The 15,517-nt window shown below is 38.5% G+C and overlaps 2 protein-coding genes across 12 annotated transcripts in view; one reads left to right on the forward strand and one right to left on the reverse strand.

The window, feature by feature from the left end:
- ZNF385B (zinc finger protein 385B) overlaps positions 1–15,517 on the forward strand; it is a 366,359-nt gene that overhangs the window by 289,406 nt on the left and 61,436 nt on the right.
- On the reverse strand, positions 11,869–14,281 carry LOC132342949 (putative ANKRD40 C-terminal-like protein). Its single transcript, XM_059877881.1, has one exon. It carries the CDS (start codon positions 12,459–12,461, stop codon positions 12,024–12,026), a length of 438 nt encoding a protein of 145 aa, XP_059733864.1. The 5' UTR covers positions 12,462–14,281; the 3' UTR covers positions 11,869–12,023.

Here is a 15,517-nt window from a genome sequence, read left to right on the forward strand (position 1 = left end):
CCCTATCAGAACCTAGCAAGCCCCCTCACTGTTTTTTCATAGGTGTGATAGGCAAAGATGTCCACATCCTAGTCTCTGGACTCTCTTACTATATTACTTTGTAAGGCAAAGGGGAATTAAGGTAGTAAATGGAATTAAGAGCACTAATCAGCTGACCTGAAAATAACTGTCCTGGATTATCCCACAGGCCCAAAGGCCCTTAAAGATAGAAGAGGGAGGCAAAATAAAAGGTTAGAGTGACACGATATAAGAACAAATTGAGTGGCCATTGTTTGTTTGAAGGTGAAAAAAGGGACCACATGCCAAGGAATGTGGAAAGTTTCTAGAAGTGAAAAGTCAAGGAAATTGACTCAGAGCCTCCAAAAGAGAATGCAGTCCTGCTGACACCTTGGTTTCAGCCCAATGAAACCCATGTTGGACTTCCAACCTCAAGAACTGTAAGATAATAAATATGTGTTGTTTAAGTCACTGAGTTTGTGGTAATTTTCTACAACAGCGATAGAATACTGATACAGTAGTCTATGTGTAGATGTTCCATGGTTTCTTTAACTAGTCCCTTCCTGGTGGACACTTAGGTTTTTTCTTATCTTTGGAGTTAACATAGATTTTCATAACCAATAAATGGCAGATCTTCAAAAGAGACGTGGGTTCGATCCCTGGGTCAGGAAGATACCCTGAAGAAGAAAATGGCAACACAGTCCAGTTTTCTTGCCTGGAGAATCTCATGGACAGAGGAGCCTGGCAGACTACTGTCCATGGGGACACAAAGAGTTAAACACAACTGAAGCGATTTAGCATAGCATGCTAGTATACAAATTTGGGTATCTTGCCTATAAGTCCACAACTCTCCCATTATCTTATGTTGCCTTAAAAATTAACTCATTTTCTTAGCACTTACTGTGCTCCTATTTTATTTTACGCCAAACACTATACATACTAGGGGCTTCCCTGGTAGCTCAGCTGGTAAAGAATCCGGCTGTGATTCAGGAGATCCCAGTTTGACTCCTGGGTTGGGAAGATCCCCTGGATAAGGGATAGGCTACCCCATACAGTATTCTTGGGCTTCCCTGGTGACTCAGATGGTAAAGAATTGCCTGCAATGCGGGAGACCTGGGTTTGATCCCTGGGTTGGGAAGAATCCCTGGAGGAGGATACGGCTATCCACTCCAGTATTCTTACCTGGAGAATCCCCATGGACAGAGGAGCCTGGTGGGCCACAGTCAGTGGGGTCGCAAAGAGTCAGACATGACTAAGCACAGCACAGCATACATACTAGACTCCAGAATCCAACAGCAACTTTTGCTAGTAAACAGGGTGCATGAAAGCTTTCAAGGATTAACCTTATTGGATCCTCTCAGAACATGTTCTGAGTTTTCAGCTCTATATGTTCATTATTCTATACATAGAAAGGCTGCACAGTGTAAAACATGGAATTAGGAGTCCTTGAATGTGATTTAACCCCTAACTTTGAACTTTGATAAACCATTTCACCACTGTGTGCCTCAGTTTCCTCCTCTGTAACATAACCTAAAATGGACTACATGGTCTTTGAGAGGATCATTCCAGCACAATGATTGAAAATCATTTCATGGTATTTCTTTATAAGGATGGGGTTTAAACACTTCCATCTTACAGGTGGAATGGCTAAGACCTAGAAAGAATGACTATGCACTTTATTTGTTATTTGTGTCATGGGTTGAGTGAGGGGAGGTATGTCAGTCTTCTTTCTACAGCCTAGAATTGCTCTGGGAGCAGATTCGTCTTTGACATGACCTTCACTCAATGTCAGTAATTTTCTTTGTATTTACTAACAGAGACATGGACAGATGTACTCATGAGCACGTGACCACTGGCTTTCTTGTCATCACTAAAGCTCTGTTGATAATGGAGAATGAAAGTAAATTTCTGAGTCATGCTTAGACTCTGGGCAGGAAAGCCACAAAGTCTGGATGGCAAATTCACAAGTGTGACATATACATGTTCTCAGTGTTTAGTAATGGTGCTATAATCTGCATAACTGAGCTCTGAAACTGAGCGTTCTTTATTTGGGGGAGAGTTTATTATTTTATAATTACCCTATTTACATTTTAATGTAAGAATTAAGAAGATGCTCGTCCTTATTTTCTTTAATAACATTTCTAAATCAGCCTAAGACTGAATTGGCTTTCCTCTTCAGTGTAGAAAATATGTTTATTGAAAAATCTGGAAGGCAGATTTGCACAGTTAAACAGACTGCATTCTGCCATTCTCCGTTACCCATATAAACTGTAGCAGGGCAGACTTCATGCATAAAAATTCAATGTGACCTAGTTTAAGTGTCCAGTAACCCCCTTTGTTCAGCTTTTATCATCTCGGTAGAACTCCACTGTTGGAAAGCAAAATGCTACAGCTTTATTTACACAATACAGCATTATGCAGATGAACAAGCATTAATCACAAACATTTCCCAAGTGAACCTTTGCAAATTGACACCATTAACTTTGCCAAGGGGCAGGTGTTGCAGTCCAGGAATAATATGTCTTTCCAACTGAGTCCTAGACGTTGGCTCAAATGTGTACGTCACCCACATCCCTGTTTCTTCTTGACCACCTTTTCCCTGTGTAACATGGTTTAGGCTGAGCACTGAATGAAATCGTCCTGGGCTTGGATGCCCCCTTCTTCTCCAGTGAACAAGTACACTGCAACTCTAGTGTGGCTATAAATTGATAAGCTTAAATCTGAATCATTCCCATTAGCTGGGAAATATGTTTCTAGAGTTAAGCCTTGCCAGGGAAATAGGTCTTCCATATGTTCCATAGTCAGTTTTTAAAAAGACTCTCAAAATTATTGGATTTTCGGTTTTCATACAAAAAGCAAGAAACTAGAACTTTCAACAAAAGCTTTTAAAATATTTTTGAGGCCAACATTTCTATTTTGGCTAGGTTGAAAGCTGGCAGATCCCAAATAATTTCTAATTTTCATATTAATTTTAACTTCTTAGAGAATAGTAGCAGAAGGATAAAGAAAACTGACCCTTAAAGAGATTTTTACATAAAATCAAGGCAACTTAATACTCTTGAATGCTTAAAAATAGAGATGATCTTCTTTTATTGTTGTTATCTCAGAGCAGAGTTAATCATAAATACCCTAAACATGTGACTGAGCCCTTTATACTTCATGGGCAAATCAAAATGAGAGCATAATGGTCTTTTTAATCAAGTTTTATATACTCTAATTCAGGAACTGACCCTGAAATTTTGGTACTCAGCATTAACATCACAATTGATTAAGCATGAGATGCAGGGTCCCTAACTGCTAACCCCACTCATTTGAAGCAAACTATTTGACTTTTTAAATTTACAGCATTACTTTTTGAATAGAATTATAAATCAAATCATCTATCATGCACTTTTATACAAATTTTACCTGTGGCTCCTCTAATTTTTTACTTGCGTTGCTTTTGTCTTTGTTTCGGATTTTGATTACCTAGTATCTCCTCTCTCTCATTCTAGCCCACGGCTCTTTTCCCTTGCTACGTTCTTTTTCCTCATGTCTTAAGTCATAAGGAGATAGATGACCTTATGCCATTTCATTAATTTACATTAGACTGATACGGTACAAATGGACAGAAAGTTAAGGATTTGCTCAAAAGTTCAAATGGCAAGGTGACCAACTGTTCGTGTGAACATTTCTGTAAGTGCCCTGACTCGCTTATTCTTTACTGTAAATATCTCTGAGGTTTCAGGAAATGCAGTCATCCAACAATCACCCTTGGTTCGTGTGTAACTGATACATCTGCAATGCTTCTTTGCTCTGCATTTTGCATCTTTGTCAATTTTGCAGTTTTCATTTGGACAAGGTTATTTAAATATGCTCTCCTGGGCCTTTCTGCCTGTATCTCTTTTTGAAATTTTAATCTTATGCCCACTTCCTGATTTCTTTAGCAGTTTATATAATACAGTACAAATTCTCTGTCTTGTATAAACAAACTGCCCCCATCCACCATCTGCCACTCAAGAGGCTTTAGTGTATTTTCTGCTGGAGGCCCTGGCATTCCCTGTCATCCAGCAGGGATCTCAGCAGTCATGAGATTAGGGAGAAAACAACAATTTTGGGTCCCATATAAATGCCCTTTCCATGTGCTCTTGGCTGACCCTCCATCTCCTTTGGCCCCCAGGCCTTACTGCATCTCTCCACCAGCTGCCAGGAGGCAGCAAGTCCCTACAGCAGCTGTGGTTCCTTCCCTGGGAGGTCAGAGCAGCAGGGAGATAGGAACCCCTTACACACCTTCTTGGAAGACCTTTCTTGAAGCAACAGCGGAATAAGCACCCGACTGCAAGGGCACCTGCTTAAATTTTCTGAAGGATCAAGCTTTTTGTTTGAAAAATGCTCTTCTAGGGAACTTGCATTTCACTCTTGGCTGCCTAGCTCTGGTTTTAACTCTAGAAATTCTGTCCGCAGTCATTCGTGTTTGTCTTTGCTCATCACAATATGTTCTCTTTGCATCATGTCCCTCCTTCCTGGATTCTCTCTTCTCTTGCTTTCTCCCTCTCCTCTAGCTCTTCTCTGGCACAAAGGTGCAAGTGCACTATTCTTTCCTTCTCTCCTGGACATAATGTCTTTATTAAGCTTTTTCAAGTTTAATAACTGGATTCACTGCTTTAAATTCTGAGGCACTTTTCACTTGGAAAGCCCCTAAAAGATATTTTTTAATTTATTTTTTAATTAAAGGATAATTGCTTTACAGAATTGTGTTCATTTCTGCCTAGAAGATAGTTTTGTTTAAAGTGTATTGAACATAGTATTTAAATTCCAACCAGTGTAGTGTTTAAAACAATTTTTCCTATATTTCCTGAACTTTCAGGCCCTTTGATAACTGATATGTCAAGGAAAACCTTGAACAGTCATTTTCTAATATTTGGCCCTCTTTATCACCACTGGCCTTCCTCGATAGCTCAGACAGTAAAGAATCCGCCTACAGTACAGGAGACCTGGGTTCAATCCCTGGGTTGGAAAGATCCCCTGGAGAAGGGAATGACTACCCACTCCAGTATTCTTGCCTGGAGAATTTCATGGACAGAGTAGCCTGGCAGGCTACAGTCCATGAGGTCACAGAGTCAGACACAACTGAGCAAGTAGCATACACATCACCACCATCAGACATGTCCAACAAATATCTGCATATGTTAGGTCCACAGATCAACTGAACTCTTCCCCGCTCTCAGACATACGTATACGGTCACTGCCTGCTCCCCATGCACACCTACTCCATCGCTCTTGAAGCCCTTGAGATGGACAACAGCTCCTTTAGTCTATTAATTTATACTATATTTATATAGTAACATATAAACTGAGTATACACAATTATATATAAGTATATATGTGTAACTTGTTGCATTTTTTTTTTTTTTTTGCTGTTTGAAGCAACTTTATTTGAAGTTATTACTATTACAATTCAAGATGTCAAATGCCAAAAGACATAAATTCAACATAAAGTTCATCGATTATAGAACTGTCCCAAATATTAAGAGAAATTGGCTTCTCTCTAAAGGAAGAAACGTGAGGACTGTATAGCTTTTCTTGTTTTGTTTTGTTTTATTTTTCTTTTAAAACATTACTGAGCTATGTGCACTATAACTTTGGCTTGTGGAACGGAGAGCCAATGTGATCCTTGTTCTGCCTCAAAATGCTTTTTGGATGACTTCCTAACTCCCTCTTTACTCCTATACATTTGGCATTAATTGTGCTTTTAAGAATCAATGCTGATAAAATGTGAGCAGCAGAGTTTTAAGAATACTGGAACTTAGCCTGCTAAGTTTCACCTATGCTAATAATGGCCTTCCCTTCAGAAATTAAATAAGCCATGGAAGTTGGTCCTCATAAAAAGTGAGTTTATGATGAAGGGATTTGGAGAAAGTCACACGCAAACTAAACTCTGCAGTTGGTCATTAAATAAAGAAATGATAATCTCATTACTGGGTTGGAAAGTGAAAGCTAGTTGTAAAGTTTACATCTGCTGCTAAACAGTACAAATTTTTAGATAAATGAATAATTGTATAAGTTTGAAAAACCAAGTGATTCTGTCAAGAAAGAAGGTACTGACGATGCAAAGAATCGATAGCATCAAATGGAAGTCTAGAAAATGATAGCCTGCTTTTGTCAAACATTTTACATTTTTCCCATAAATAAGACTATTTATTATTGATTCTAAGGTGTGGAGGGTAGTGAAGCAGATAGTAGGTAATTAAAAGCATAAATCTCAGGAGCTTGGGAAGGTAATTCTCGCTTTGTAGGCAGAGCTGCCAAAATGATGAACATTTTTTGCTTCAACATGACAGAAATATAGTGTGGTTACAGGGAGAAGGAACATAGTGGAACTAAAAGTTTGCTTCAATAGCTGCTGCTTAAGAAAGCTCTTTAAGAAATTTAGTCAGCCTTTTGGAGGCATATGGTAGTTACTTATGCATTTTTTTAATTGCCTTAAATTAGCCCTGTAACATTACCAAATGTTATAGCCTTTCTCAGAACTACCTTATTATAAATGGGCATTTGATCATTTAGAATTGATTTTAAATTCATCACTGAAAATAAAAGGAAGATCAGAATAAAGAGAATCTTTTATTTTTTTTTCTGGTTCTTTTTTTTATTATTATAAATTTATTTATTTTAATTGGAGGCTAATTACTTTACAATATTGTATTGGTTTTGCCATACATCAACATGAATCCGCCACGGGTATACACGTGTTCCCCATCCTGAACCCCGCTCCCACCTCCCTCCCCGTACCATCCCTCTGGGTCATCTCAGTGTACCAGCCCCAAGCATCCTGTATCGTGCATCAAACCTGGACTGGTGATGCATTTCCTATATGATATTATACATGTTTCAATGCCATTCTCCCAAATCATCCCACCCTCTCCCTCTCCCACAGAGTCCAAAAGACTGTTCTATACATCTGTGTCTCTTTTGCTATCTTGCATACAGGGTTTTCATTATCATCTTTCTAAATTCCATATATATGTGTTAGTATACTGTATTGGTGTTTTTCTTTCTGGCTTACTTCACTCTGTATAATAGGCTCCAGTTTCATCCACCTCATTAGAACTGATTGAAATGTATTCTTTTAAATGGCTGAGTAATACTCCATTAAGTGAGCATTATGACTTATAAAGACTCATCAAAACATATATTTAACTAATGGGGAAATTATACAACAAATAATTCAATCATTTGAGGTGCTCTAAGAACACATAGGTGCCTTGTATGACATGTTACTTTAGAGATTTGTATGTGTTTAATAATATTCAAAGTTCTGATGACCTACTTAATATGATATGAAGAACAGAAAATATGAAGTTTGGACAAGGAAAGTACCAAAACTCACTGTCCCATATAAGAATACGTTTTCAACAGAAAAACAGTAAGCTTCTGTTCTTAATTCCTTCAAGCTTTGGTTGTGTTGTTCAGTCTCTCCATTGTGTCCAACTCTTTGCAACCCCATGGACTGCAACATGCCAGGCTTCCCTGTCCTTCACCATCTCCTGGAGATTGCTCAAACTCATGTCCGTTGAGTCAGTGATGCCATGCAATCATCTCATCCTCTGTCATCCCCTTATCCTGCCTTCAATCTTTCCCAGAATCAGGGTCTTTTCCCATGAGTCGGCTCTTCACATCAGATGGACCAAAGTATTGGAGCTTCAGTTTCAGCATTATACCTTCCAGTGAAAAATCAGGGTTGATTTCCTTTAGGATTTTTGACTAGTTTAATCTCATGCTGTCCAAGGGACTCTCAAGAGTCTTCTCCAGCATCAAAGCTCAAAATCTTCAATTCTTCAGCACTCAGCCTTTTTCATGGTCCAACTCTCACATCCATACATGACTACTGGAAAAACCAGTTTTGACTGTATGGACCTTTGCCGGAAAACTATGTCTCTATTTTTTGAATACTGTCTAGGTTTATCATAGCTTTTCTTCCAGGGAGCAAGCATCTTTTAATTTCATGGCTACAGTCACCATCTGCAGTGATTTTGGAAAACAAGAAAGTAAAATCTGTCACTGTTTCCATTGTTTCCCCGTCTATTTGCCATGAAGTGATGAGACCAGATGTCATGATCTTAGTTTTCTGAATGCTGAATTTTAAGCCAGCTTTTTCACTCTCCTCTTTCACTTTCATCAAGAGGCTCTTTAGTTCCTCTTCATTTTCTGCCATCAGATCAGATCAGTCGCTCAGTCATGTCCGACTCTTTGCGACCCCATGAATTGCAGCACACCAGGCCTCCCTGTCCATCACCAACTCCCGGACTTCACTCAGACTCACGTCCATCGAGTCAGTGATGCCATCCAGCCATCTCATCCTCCGTCATCCCCTTCTCCTCCTGCCCCCAATCCCTCCCAGCATCAGGGTCTTTTCCAATGAGTCAACTCTTCGCATGAGGTGGCCAAAGTATTGGAATTTCAGCTTTAGCATCATTTCCTCCAAAGAAATCCCAGGGCTGATCTCCTTCAGAATGGACTGGTTGGATCTCCTCACAGTCCAAGGGACTCTCAAGAGTCTTCTCCAACCCCACAGTTCAAAAGCATCAATTCTTCAGTGCTCAGCCTTCTTCACAGTCCAACTCTCACATCCATACATGACCACAGGAAAAGCCTTGGCTAGATGAACCTTTGTTGGCAAAGTAATGTCTCTGCTTTTGAATATGCTATCTAGGTTGGTCCTAACTTTCCTTCCAAGGAGTGAGCGTCTTTTAATTTCATGGCTGCAGTCACCATCTGCAGTGATTATGGAGCCCCCCAAAATAAAGTCTGCCACTGTTTCCACTGTTTCCCCATCTATTTCCCATGAAGTGACTGGACCGGATGCCATGATCTTCGTTTTCTGAATGTTGAGTTTTAAGCCAACTTTTTCACTATCCACTTTCACTTTCATCAAGAGGCTCTTTAGTTCGTCTTCACTTTCTGCCATAAGGGTGGTGTCATCTGCATATCTGAGGTTATTGATATTTCTCCCGGCAATCTTGATTCCAGTTTGTGTTTCTTCCAGTCCAGTGTTTCTCATGATGTACTCTGCATATAAGTTAATTATCTGCATATCTGAGGTTATTAATATTTCTCCTGACAATCTTGATTCCAGCTTGTGCTTCATCCAGCCTGGCATTTTGCATGATGTATTTTGCATATAAGTTAAATGAGCAGAGTGACAATATACAGCCTTGACATACTCCTTTCCCAATTTGGAACCAGTTCATTGTTCCATGTCTGGTTCTAACTGTTGCTTCTTGACCAGCATATGGGTTTCTCAGGAGGCAGATAAAGTGGTCGGGTATTCTCATCTCTTTAAGAATTTTCCACAGTTTGTTGTGATCCACACAGCCAAAGGCTTTAATGTAGTCAATGAAGCAGAAGTAGAAGTTTTTCTGGAATTCTCTTTCTTTTTCTATGATCCAATGGATGTTGGCAATTTGATCTCTGGTTCCTCTGCCTTTTCTAAATCCAGTTTGAACATCTGCAAATTCTCGGTTCACGTACTACTGAAGCCTAGCTTAGAGAATTTTGAGCATTACTTTGCTAGCATGTGAAATGAGTGCAATTGTACAGTAGTTTGCACATTTTTTAGCGTTTCCCTTCTTTGGGATTGGAATGAAAACTGACGTTTTCCAGTCCGGTGGCCATTGCTGAGTTTTCCAAATTTTCTGGCATATTGAGTGCAGCACTTTCACAGCATCATCTTTTAGGATTTGACATAGCTCAGCTGGAATTCCATCACCTCCACACCTCCACTAGCTTTGTTCATAGTGATGCTTCCTAAGGCCCACTTGACTTCGCATTCCAGGATGTCTGTCTCTAGGTGAGTGATCACACCATCATGGTTATCTGGGTCATGAAGATCTTTTTTGTATAGTTCTTCTGTGTATTCTTGCCACCTCTTCTTAATAACCCTGCTTCTGTTAGGTCTATACCATTTCTATCCTTTATTGTGCCTGTCTTTGCATGAAATGTTCCCTTGGTATCTCTGATTTTATTGAAGAGATCTCTTGTCTTTCCCATTTTATTGTTTTCCTCTATTTCTTTGCATTGATCATTTAGGAAGGCTTTCTTAGTTCTTTGCTATTCTTTGGAAATATGCATTCAGATGTGTATATCTTTCCTTTTCTCCTTTGCCTTTCACTTCTGTTCTTAGCCCTCCTCAGATAACCATTTTGCCTTTTTGCATTTTTTTTCTTGGGGATGGTTTTGATCACCACCTCCTGTACAATATTACAAACCTCTGTTATAGTTCTTCAAGCACTCTATCAGATCTAATCCCTTGAATTTATTTATTACTTCTACTGTATAATTTTAAGGGATTTAATTCAGGTTATACCTGAATGGCCTAGTCATTTTCCCTACTTTCTTCAATTTAAGTCTGAACTTTGCAATAAGTTCATGATCTAAGCCACAGTCAGCTCCCGGTCTTGTTTTTGCTGACTATGTGGAGTTTCTCCATCTTTGGCTGCAAAGAATATAATCAATCTGATTTCAGATGGTATTGACCATCTGGTGATGTCCATGTGTAGAGTCTTCTCTTGCATTGTTGAAAGAGGGTGTTTGCTATGACCAGTGCGTTCTCTTGGCAAAACTCTGTGAGTCTTTGCCCTGCTTCATTTTGTACTCCAAGGCCAGACTTTCCTGGACTCCAGGTATCTCTTGATTTCCTACTTTTGCATTCCAGTCCCCTATGATGAAAAGGACATCTTTTTTTGGCGTTAGTTCTAGAAGATCCTGTAGGTCTTCTTAGAAGTGTTCAACTTTACCTTCTTTGGCATTAGTGGTTAGGGCATAGACTTGTATTACTGTGATACTGAATGGCTTGCCTTGGAAACGAGCAGAGATCATTCTGCCATTTTAGAAATTGTACCCAGTGCTCCATTTTGGACTCTTGTTGAGTTTGAGGGCTACTCCATTTCTTCTAAGGGATTCATTAAATGTTGCTTAGCTGATCAAACATTAATAACACCTTTTAAAAAATATTATGGGTCTTCTTTCTTCCCTGTGTAAAATTCCTGTGTTAATAACTATTTTGACAAAAGTAAAAGATTTCTGAAACAATTTCCAAAGCATTTTATTGCTGGTTTTTGTCATCTTCCCACTTTGGGGTTGGGGAAAACTTTGAAGGCTTGTGTATTTTTCTCTTTTTTTGGTACAGATTTCTTTAGTTAAGATTGGGTGTGGAATCCTTAACAATAAGATAATGTTTCACTCAATTTTTGTTGTTTAGATTCTTTTTTTTTTTTTTTCCTGAACAAATACATAGTTTTATTTACATAGCTTAAGAGAACATTTCCATGAGTAAAACTGGTTTGTTGAGCCATTATTGTTTCTGAGTCTTAGGTGGAACTGACCTGAAGAAAGAGTTTAGGTAAATACATGGTTCATTAACATAGCTTAAGCATTTCCGTAAGAAAAACACATTGGTTAGCTCAAGGTTTGAGAAAAGTTCAGGTGGAACCAGGTGTCATGACAACATAGAATTTTTAAAGAAACCTTTTAATTTTGTATAGAGAAGGGAAAAAATTATATCTGACAGTTGTTTCCTCCTGTCGTTTAAGAGAGGAAAAAAAGTCTGACGCTTGGGGACCCCTAGCCTTCCTGCCTGTTACCCTGTCACCATTTTGTAGATTTCAAAGTTGTAAAACGGAAATGATGGTAAGAGATGGTTTTAGAAGCTAGGATCTTTAAACCAGAGTGTCAAGTGGGTCCTGGCTTTCCCAGCTCCAGTTAGCTCACCCTGCCCTTAATGGAGTTATTGTGAACAGAGCCTGGCCATTTGTCGTGAGTATCAGGAGTACAGACCCGTGCCTGATCAGGATTGGGGTACAACTTTACAAACTAAACTTGTGTTCATAAGTATACTTAAATTTTTAAAGTACTTTAAACGTACTCTACTCCCAAGCCTAGAGAAGTTGCACAACAAGGAAATAAGTACATATATGAAGTTAGCAAACTGTTGGATGCATCCAGACTTCATTATTTACAAAATATTGATTCCAGTTTTTCATTTCTGCGATCTAATACGTCATTTTTGTCGCATTGCTGTTGTAGCAGGGCTTCTCTAACAGAGATGGTGTATATTCTGTCAGTTCAGAGCTTCCATTTTTCATTAAAATGAGTTCTACTTCCTGAAAGTCCTGTAGTCTTAGAATGTCTTTGTCCTTTCTGAGCAATGTGTTTGGTAGCTTTCTGATCTTCTTCACTTGCTCTGGGTTAATCCCCAGTTCATAGCAGCTTACTTGTAGTAGATTTTGGTAACTCAACTCTTGTCTATCCAGTTCAACTTCAATGAAGTCATTTTCTTTGTGGCTCTGAATTCTGACTTTAAGTACCAGCTCTGGGCAGGTGTCAGCAGGTTTGGCGTTATCACCTGGGTCAGTTGGCAACTGTTGATTTGAGTCTCCTTGTTTATGTTCACCTGAGGGCTTCTTCACATCCAGTTGGGGTTCAGCCATGAGTAAGTTCTGTAGTCTCTGTTGTTTAGATTCTTAAGCTAAAAAATATATGCAGCATACAATTGGAAATCAGATAGAATTTCTTGGCTGAATACCTGTAGGGTTCCTGAATGATTTAGTTCCTGGTTTAAAGTTTATATTCAGGTGTTATTTAGTATGTGTTTGATTTCCCATAGCTTATCATTTGTATGCTTGAGTGGGCAATTGGCTATAATTTTCACAGTCTTTACAACAAGAAAAAAAAGCATTACTTATGTAAGACAGAAGCAGAAAAGCTGGATGCAACAAGAAATAATCTTGCCTACTCTATTGCTTTCAAGCAAGTGGATGAATTAATACAATTCAAAACATTGTACGAAAGGGATAACTTTTAACCACTTTTACTTCTCAAGCAACTTTTTAAATAAAGTGACAACATTTGCCCTGGAGGCTAGAGAATTTTAGATATGGTGAAAGTGAAAGTCGCTTAGTCGTGTCCAACTCTGCGACCCCATAGATGTACAGTCCATGGAATTCTCCAGGCCAGAATACTGGAGTGGGTAGCCTTTCCCTTCTCCAGGGGATCTTCGCGACCAAGGATCAAACCCAGGTGTTCCGCATCACAGGCGGATTCTTTACCAGCTGAGCCACAAGGGAAGCCCTTTAGATATGATAGGTCAGCATTAAGATAATTTTTTGGAGGGTGGGGGGTGGGGTAGGCAGGAGTGCCTGACCAGCTATAAGGAGCTTTATGAGGTATGGCTAGTCGCTGGGGAGAAGATAGCATATGAAGAAATATTGCTCTAGCCAATGTCTAAGATTTCAAGCTAGGAATTTTTGTTGAAAAAATAGTGTTGCTGCTCAATTTAGTTCTTCAAGGAGAGTAAAGAAGCTGTCAAATTAGCCAGAGACAGAAGAAGAGGGTCAAAATAGTTCATGCCTAAAAAGGAAAATTCAAGAAATATAAGACAGGTTCCCTACCCTCATAGACCTGATTAGCTAGGAAAACAAAACAAATATACATAGAAACCTTGTTGAACTGTGTGGTGTTAACTGCTGTAAGGTGATATTAATATAAATTTGGGAAAGCAGACAGCACATAGGCTAGAAGTATCATGGGCAGAAAGCTAGCATTTGACAGATGCCTCTTCTTCCACCAGGCTCTATATTAGATTCTTTCCACATATATTATTTCTGTATTTGTACTGAGTGAGGTTCAAGGAGGAAATGAAACTGTGAAAGGCTTGAGAGATGGTCAGCATTTGACAAGGAGAGAATTGAAGAATTACTAAGTAGTAGAGCTGAAACAAATAGGGCTTCTTGAGGATGTGGTCTACGGATAGGCTGCAGGGGGTCCATGAACTGTGTAAAATTATGCACAATTTTGTCTGTCTGTGTATCTGAAACCGTAATCACTTAGAAAGATGTTGAAGTGATTGAATCTTCCATTTCCTGAGAGAAATGTTCCACAGCTTCCTTTGGCAACATGTTCTAGTATTTAATCATTTTTAGTATTTCGTCTTACCTAAATCTTTATTTAAAAAAAAAAAAAAAAGAAAGAGAAAAAGAACCATGGTCTTTTTCCCCCCTCACTTTCGTTCTGTCTTCTAGGGCGCATGGGAAACAAATGTGGTATTCACTACTCAGAAAATAGATCTCATGAACAAGAGCTCCCAATAATTCTTCTTTCTGTTTAGGTTCTGATTTGGGGGGACTGAGAATATGATTCAGCTTTTATTTATGTGTATTTCCTTCAGGTATAATGTATTTCAGCTCTTATCAGTGGCATACCTAATATTTCTGACACCAAGAGCAGATCATTTTTAACATCTCCTCTGTAGGACAAAGTCATTTTCAGAAATAATTGTGAAATTACATGAATAGTAAGAAAAACCAGGAAAGAAACTCAGAGACTTTTTATTAAAGTTTCAATATATTATTATACCACAAATATAACAGTATAAAAAGGGAAGAAAAGTAAAGGATTGATCCTTTTTAAGTATATTCATGTGTTTTTAAATGAGAGAAACATAAGCCTATATATTATTCTATCACAGAAATGATCATAACATTACAGTAACAAGTAAATTTTAATAAAATAAAAATTATATAAAAAGTACAATTTATGTACCCACTGACTTGTACCACTGATATTTTCTTCTTCATTCCTTAGTCTTAAAGCACAGAAGAACCTAAAAAGAAGCATAAATTTTTATTTCAAAGATATTAACAAAAGTCAGTAAAATCCATCACATATAAGCAAAAATTTTTATTTACCAAACAACAGTAGTACATGTCATAGTTAGCACTGTCTCATCCTTAAAGTTTAAACACAAATAAAAATGCTAATCAGTCATGGAAAATGAGAGAATTGAAGAATTTCAAGTTATGTTTTCTTTATCTTTAGTAATCACTGTGCTATCATTGTTTACTTCAAAATCAGTTATTGAAATGCTAAAATATGAGTGGCACAGAGCTTGCAAACTTAATTCCTAAGCATTAGGAATTTACTTTCAAAATGAGTAAGTATAGCAGAGCCATTGTGAATTGGGTGTTTGATAATATAACTACAAGTTCTGTATATTAACTCCATGTAGTGCTACTTTTAAGTTTACATACATATTACTATAATTCAGCTATAATCACAATTGTTTAAAACAGACCAACACTTTTTTATTTTTCAGGGTAGAGTATTCTATTACTGTTTAGAATTACCACCTGTAATGATAATAAAAAGCAGACCTGTTTTCAGTTAGTTTTATTACTGTTTTCAAATTATCTACACGCAGTGCAACTCCTTGTTTCCTGTGCTGAAGTGGACATCTCCCCTCTCCCCTCCAGTATACCATGTATGGCATGTGTGCTAAGTTGTTTCAGTCATGTCTGACTTTTTGCACCCTAGGACCATAGCCACCAGGCTCCTCTGTCCATGGGATTCTCCAGGCAGGAATATGGAGCGGGTTGCCATGCCCAACCCAGGGATCAAACCAGTGTCTTTTATGTCTCCTGCATTGGCAGGTGGATTCTTTACCGCTAGCGCCACCTGGGAAGCACAGACTCTAGTTAAACTTAGCCTG

The sequence above is a fragment of the Bos taurus genome, chromosome 2 (assembly GCF_002263795.3).
Source record: "Bos taurus isolate L1 Dominette 01449 registration number 42190680 breed Hereford chromosome 2, ARS-UCD2.0, whole genome shotgun sequence".
Classification (NCBI taxonomy): domain Eukaryota; kingdom Metazoa; phylum Chordata; class Mammalia; order Artiodactyla; family Bovidae; genus Bos; species Bos taurus.

Excerpts from the sequence above, each read along its gene's own strand:
- LOC132342949 (XM_059877881.1), bottom strand. The coding sequence starts at position 12,461 with ATGGCTGAACCCCAACTGGATGTGAAGAAGCCCTCAGGTGAACATAAA.